The sequence below is a fragment of the Dama dama genome, chromosome 1 (genome assembly GCF_033118175.1).
Source record: "Dama dama isolate Ldn47 chromosome 1, ASM3311817v1, whole genome shotgun sequence".
Classification (NCBI taxonomy): Eukaryota; Metazoa; Chordata; class Mammalia; order Artiodactyla; family Cervidae; genus Dama; species Dama dama.
This window is the reverse complement of record NC_083681.1, coordinates 48,307,681-48,314,861: the sequence shown is the minus strand read 5'-3', so window position 1 is coordinate 48,314,861 and position 7,181 is coordinate 48,307,681. Positions and strand designations below refer to the sequence as shown.

The 7,181-nt window shown below is 39.9% G+C and overlaps 1 protein-coding gene and 1 pseudogene across 1 annotated transcript; both read left to right on the top strand.

Moving 5' to 3' along the window:
* The first annotated feature begins 2,858 nt into the window (after positions 1 to 2,858).
* On the top strand, positions 2,859 to 3,177 carry LOC133054093 (small ribosomal subunit protein eS27-like). The gene has a single exon (XM_061138758.1). The coding sequence runs from the start codon at positions 2,874 to 2,876 to the stop codon at positions 3,126 to 3,128; it is 255 nt and encodes an 84-aa protein (XP_060994741.1). The 5' UTR covers positions 2,859 to 2,873; the 3' UTR covers positions 3,129 to 3,177.
* A 3,083-nt stretch (positions 3,178 to 6,260) lies between these two features.
* On the top strand, positions 6,261 to 7,181 carry LOC133055197 (olfactory receptor 51B6-like; annotated as a pseudogene).

The following is a 7,181-nucleotide window of genomic DNA, read 5'->3' as shown; positions in this document are numbered from 1 at the left end:
TTCAGTCATGCCAAGGAAGCATTTTGACAAGAAATTCGGACATGATTTATTCATCCTCTTCATGGGAAAGATAGATATGGACTGAACATAAATGTTAGGTGAGGTTCAGCATCTCTAGATCCTAAGCCGACAGAGCAACCTTCTTTTTCCTATACCTCCCTTGTTGGTCAATTCTCTAATGATTAACACACTTTTACACATCAGAACATTTCATAGATTTTAGTTAAGAGTTTCTGGCCTGGGAAGCATTCTTTTTTCTTTCAGGTGATTTTGCATATGTCTTTTGTATTCAAATTCATTTTCATAACTTTTTAAATTAAATTTTCTTTTAATTGCAATTAAAATTATAGTGAAAATTTCCCCCTGGCTTTCAGGTCTTGCAGGCTATCTAGTCACTGTAGTCTTCATATTTTGAAGTACTCACATATTTATAAACATGCACAGACACATATATTTTACATAGAGCATATTTACCAGGCATTTCTGAACAGTTAACCATGCAAGACCCCCAAGCACAAACCCATAATCTCTTTCATTTATCTACTTGTATGGAAACTAAAGACAGTCTTTGAAAGCAGTAAGAGAAGCACCCTGGCTTTCATTGTCTTTTGCTAGTCCTCTCTTTGCCACTCCTGTCTTTGTGTATTCCTAAGCCCTTATCTATGCTCACAGTTTCTGACCCATCCAGCTATCACCAGCCCAAGACCCCAGAAAGAGAAAAACTCTGGATCTGCTTACCTTTGTTAATTGAAAACAAAATAAAATAAATGCCACCCCCCGCAAGTCCCAGAAAACAAGTGAACACATAGAAGGAGAAAGAGATGGAGGAGGAAAATGAGATAGAAGAGAAGGAGAAGAAGAAGGAGATGGAGAGGGGTAGAGGAGGAAAAAGAAGAAGGAGAAGAAAGGGAAGGGAAAAACAAACAAACAAACAGGTGTAGGAAACAATTGGTGACATTAATGCCTGAATGGGGCTGGAGTAGAGAGGACTACAGTAGCTTATTGGTCTAGGGACCTAAGAAGTTTTCCTTTTCACTCAGAGACACCTCAGACTCAGTAAGACAGGGTTTGTGATAATCTGCTTTCAGAACGAGCCCTTCTGGGGCTAGAATTAGCAAAGGTTGATAGGGACTTGGGGCTTCCCATGTGGCATGAGAGGTAAAAAACCCACCTTCAATGCCGGAGACTTAAGAGATACGTGTTCTGTCCCTAGGTCGGGAAGATTCCCTCAGAGCAGGGCATGGCAACTCACTCAAGTATTCTTGCTTGGAGAAGCCCATGGACAGAGCAGCCTGGCAGGCTACAGTCCATAGGGTCTCATGGACTCAGACATGACTAAAGTGACTTAGCAAGGCCCAGCAGAGTATGCAAAGGGACTTGGGAGAAGAGCGATCACTAATGGCCCTCACTAGACCATAGAATACAAAGGATCCTAGTTTCTCACAATTCCTCATAGTAGATGATCTTGTTAATGGGTGGGATATGACCATAATCGTCACTGCTTCCACTGAAGCCCTGCTAAGTTTCAAAACCTCAAATCTATCCTGTTTCAGATACGTGTAGATTTCTTATTCAAGAGACAGATTCAGTACCAAGTATCTGAAATATTGAAGATAATATGACTAGGAAAAAAATTTAGTGATTAATCTTTTAGAATTCAAAGTCACCAGGTTAAGGACTTCCCAATCTTAGGACACAGAATTCTAAGCCCTATAAGTAGAAGAATCCCATATGAATCACCTCTAGGTAGAAATTTAAATATTGATTTTATGTATGCTTCAGAGCTACTATCAGTACATTTGAACAAAGCTGGAAAATTACTACTTGGCTAAAGCTTTGAGTAATATCCATGAGATATGGACCAGTGAGTTATGTTAGTGCAGTATCGAGAAGGAAGATTAGCAGGTCCTAGCTCCAATGAGGGCTTCCCTTGTGGTTCCGATGGTGAAGAATCTGCCTTTAATACAGGAGACAAGGGACGACTTCTGGGTTGGGAAGATCTCCTGAAGAGTGGGAATGGCTTCCCACTCCATTATTATTGTCTGGAGAATTACATGGACAGAGAAGCCTAGAAAGCTACAATTCATTGGCTCCAGTGATGGTCTCATTCCTTCTAACAATTCAGAGTTGCCTAGCTCATCAAATACATTAGGTAATAATATTTAAATTGGACATAAAACCCCTGCAATTTCTCAAAAATTTAATCATAAACATAAGTGAAGGCAATTTTGTATAAGGTCAAAAAACATCAATGGAGCCAAGAAAGCAATATTATAAAATGAGAAAATGAAAAGTTAATGATTTTTCTAAGTTGTCAGATTCCAGCTCTTTACCTTCAAAGTTCATTGTGTAGACAAGTGTGTAATAACTTGCTGGTTCTGGCTTTCCATTTCCTCTTCCTGGTGAAGTTTCCTCTTGCTTAAGTAACATAGACGGCATCTCTGGCTATGCCTTGGTTACAGTGCTCCCAGAGGTCCATCAAGCCATCAATGCCTGTGCTGTCAGGCACCAACATAAAGACATCCCTCTAGGAATGGACCCAGCTGGGGTTCAAAGTCACCTGCTATTGGTGGGAGCTGATGCAGAGGCCCTGTGTTTACCAAGCAGGAGTGTTGCCTGGCTAGTAGTTGTGCCTATTCTCTCCTTCATCGCAATTATTACTATAACAGAAGATATACATTGGTTTGCTGCCTGGCAGCCATTAGAATTTCCAGCTACTATTGGTACCCAATTTATTCTAGGCTAATGCAACACTTAACAGGAACTTTGAACCTATCCATTCAGATTATAATGAAAGCAGACTAATTTATAGCCTCTCTAATCAAGAATACTAAGCAGCCCCTTTCCGGCAGTGACGATCTCCTCACGAGAACATGCCTCTCGCAAAGGATCTTCTTCATCCCTCTCCAGAAGAGGAGAAGAGGAAACACAAGAAGAAGCTCCTGGTGCAGAGCCCTGATTCCTATTTCATGGATGTAAAATGCCCAGGATGCTATAAAATCACCACCGTCTTTAGCCATGCACAAACAGTAGTTTTGTGTGTTGGCTGCTCTACTGTCTTCTGCCAGCCTACAGGAGGAAAAGCAAGGCTTACAGAAGGATGCTCTTTCAGACGGAAGCAGCACTAAAAGCACCCTCTATCAAGATGAACGGGAAACCATCCCAATAAACAAGTTTTGGATAAAAAAAAAAAAAATAGAATACTAAGCAGCGTTTTTTGTATCTTCAGTGGTTTATAAGCTGTGTTCATAATTTTCCTATTTTAAAATTGAAAATTAAAAAAAAAACACATTTGTGATGAAGAGTAACTTCTGCAGTACTTTTTTTTCTCAGCTAATACTATGAACAAATATAGTGGAATAAAATATTTTATCTATTAAAATTTATAATTTATATAATTATAAATTAATTGATTTATATAGTTATAAATTAATTTATTTATATAATTATAAATTAAGTAATAAATATAATTTAATTTATAATTTAATTTAATTCTCCGTACTAATAGCACCTAAAGATAATACATTATTTGACTTACAGGATTAGTGTATATGTCACTAGCTGCTGCTGCTGCTGCTGCGTCGCTTCAGCCGTGTCCGACTCTGTGAGACCCCATAGATGGCAGCCCACCAGGCTCCTCTGTCCCTGGGATTCTCCAGGAAAGAATACTGGAGTGGGTTGCCATTTAGCTAGAAAGTTTTAATAAAATGCTAAATGCTAAAAAAACTGCTAAAAAGCAGCATCTTCTACTTCTTAGCATCCTGCAAAAAGTTTACCAAAGTACAAATGTTACAAAATTCCCTAAGAGGCAAGAGCTAGTCTTTATCAAATTTTGGAATTTCTTTTAAAAAGTCCTTTTATTTAAATACCTTTAGAAATAACATTTTTATTTTATTAATTTTAATTTATAGCCAATAAACAAATAATCTTAGTTTTTTCTGACCATTTAATCTTTCTGATGTATCATGGATAATCATATCACTTATCTCTCTAAACTTTGGGTTTTTCATCTGGGAGAAAGAGACAATTATGGTATTTCATAGGAGAAATAACTGAAATATTTAAAAACGGGTAGCTGAGATAATTGAGCTTGAATAAACAAGCACCTAAGTAAAAATGAAATTCAGGCTACATGACTTTAGAATCAGAATTCATAAACCTTGTACTAAGCTACAGATATGCTTTCTTTCAACCCTATAACCTTCCTAGAACCTTTTTCAACAATGTTTAGTAATAAGAAGGCAAGAGATGGGCCAGATCCCTGGAGGGAAGCCAGGTCTGTTCCCCAAGGCTGTTTCTAGAGAAGGATGTACCTGAAGTGGGTATGAGGGAGAAGAAGAGGGCCCAACTCTACATTCTGAAATTAAGAGAAGACTGGTATCCACATTCTGGAAGGAGAATGGGAAGTACTCATACTGTCTTTTGCAGGTGGGATTTGTTTCCCAAACTCTTGGTCTTATGGGGTCTGGTTCTTACTCCCTGAACTTTGACAATGTCTGATCCTCATACCCAAGGTCTAAGGAAAGAGTCATTGTCCTCAAGGTGTGTATCTATAGAAATTTTCCTTGGAAACCAAGAGTGCTACGTCTACTGATTAATATATCAAACATAATTCAAAAAGATACATGCACCCCTATGTTTGAAGTAGTATTATTTACAATAGACAAGACATGTGAGCCATCTAAATGTCCATCAACAGATGAATGGATAAAGAAGATGTGTGTGTGTATTATTGTAGTTTACTCACTAAGTTATCTGACTCTTTTGCAACCCTATGGACTGTAGCCCCCCAGGCTCCTCTGTCCATGGGGTTTCCCAGGCAAGAACACTGGAGTGGGTAATCATCTCCTTCTTCAGGGAATTTTCCTGATCCACTCATGTCTCCTGCAGTGACAGGTGGATTTTTTACTACTGAGCCACCAGGGAAGCCCCCCAAAAGATGATACAAATGAGCTTATATGCAAAACAGGCAAACTGATCCACTAAAGGCTGATTTTTTAATTATACAATTATAGACTGCTTATCCCCCACCATTCCTTACCATCATATCAACATGACTCCAGTATAATAACAGTGGATTGCAGCTGAAAAAGTTGCATACTTTATTTCATGATGTGTTCTTAGGGAAGCCTACAGCCAACAGGGACATCAAAATTCAAAACAAAACAAGCACACTAGAGAATTTTGAAGTCTCCATCACTAATGACTTCAACAAACATCAAATATACTTCAACTCCTAGCTTCTCATATCAATTCATGTATTCCTCAGTGTGATCACAAGTCATGGTTTTAAACAATTTCAGACTTCTTACCTGCCTTGCTGGTATAAATAAGTAGAGAAAATCAAGGAGAATACTCAGGGCAATGTCTCCAGAGTAGACAGTTTCCCTTGTTGTCACAGAGAAATGGACAGAGTTCCCTGGAAGCACAGGATGTAAGCTTATTCTGCCTGTTCTCTCTATGAAATAACCTTTGTATATTTTAATTTGGGATTGAGCTCTTAGTTCTATTGTAGATCCCTTCCATTTCCATCCAGCTTCCTGAAGTAACCATATAGGTGTGTTTGTTTTTTTTTTTTTCATCCCTGGAAAACTAAAATCCAGAGTTTGGCTATAATCCACTCCTCAAGAGAGCTAGAGCTGATTGAGTTTCTTCTCTCCATTTGTATTTTTAATTTTGAGTATGTTTTTGGCCTTGTCACCATCCTTAACCAATACTAAAATGGTTTGAATAGAACTCCTTCCTTGTCTGGTGCTTAGCTATACTCCATGGATCATTCCGGGTGAAGGAGAATGGGAGAGATGGGTGCCATTGTGGAGGATGACATGGGAAGATCAGAGGGTAAAAACGGGGAATGAGTGGAAAATAGTGTTGAGGATGGAGGAGGACCTAACAAAGGAAGGATGTCTCAGGAACCAACATGTTATCACACACTCAATATACATCTTCCTTTCTGACCATCAGCTGACCTGACTCCACCCTTGAGGGACACAGCCTAACCTTGACCAATGACTTCTAAGACAAGGGGGAGCAAGGGGGCAGAAGTTCAGCAGTAAAGAATAAAAGGCCACAGCATCCCACAGCAGCACAGACTTGCTTCTGATGCTTCTGTGATCACCTGTAAGCTCCACGACTTGACATTATGGTGCATTTTACTGCTGAGGAGAAGGCTGCTATCACTGGCCTGTGGGGCAAAGTGAAGGTGGAAGAGGCTGGAGGCGAGGCTCTGGGCAGGTAGGAAGTGAACTTCATGGGGGAAGATGGTGCTCAACACCACTGCTTCTCCGTTTCTGCTAACTGGCTTCCCAGATATGGAGAAGGCACATCACTGGATCTCCATTCCTTTGTTGGTGGTTTATATCTCCATACTTCTTGGTAGTGGAACCCTTCTCTTTCTCGTTAGGGATTATCATAACCTACATGAGCCCATGTAGTATTTCTTAGCTATGTTGGCAGCCACCAACCGTGGAGTGACACTGACCACGATGCCCAAAGTTTTGGGCATCCTGTGGTTGAATCACAGAGAGATTAGCCACAGGGCCTGCTTCTCTCAGGCCTACTTTATTCATACTCTTTCTATCATAGAGTCTGATGTTTTTCTTGCCATGGCCTATGACGGCTTCATTGCCATCTGCAACCCCTTGAGATATACTTCCATCCTGACCAACAGCGGGGTAATAAAGATTGGGATGGGGGCATTGACAAGGGCCAGTCTGTCAATTACACCAATAATTCTTTGCCTTCCCTGGTTCCCCTATTATTGATCCCATTCTCTCATACTTTCTGTCTACACCAAGATGTCATCAATTTACCGTGTGCCAATATCATCTTCAATCATCTGTATCCTGTTGTGGTTGTATTCGCAATGGTCTTATTGGACTTCCTTGTCATCTTTTTCTCCTACATTTTGATCCTCAAGACTGTCATGGGCATTGCTTCTGGAGAAGAGAGGGCCAAGGACCTCAACACATCTGGTGCATCCTGGTATTCTATGTCACTGTCGTTGGTCTGATATTTATTCATAGGTTTTGAGACATGCTCCTCATGTGGTCCACATCGCGGTGAGCCATATCTACTTCCTTTTCCCACCTTTTATGAATCCTGTCATCTACAGCATTAAAACCAAGCAGATCCAGACTGGTATAATTTGCTTTTTCTCTCTGCTTCATTCTAGAGTATAA

Bases quoted from the DNA above. Each gene is read 5' to 3' on its own strand.
- LOC133054093 (XM_061138758.1), top strand. From the start codon at position 2,874: ATGCCTCTCGCAAAGGATCTTCTTCATCCCTCTCCAGAAGAGGAGAAG.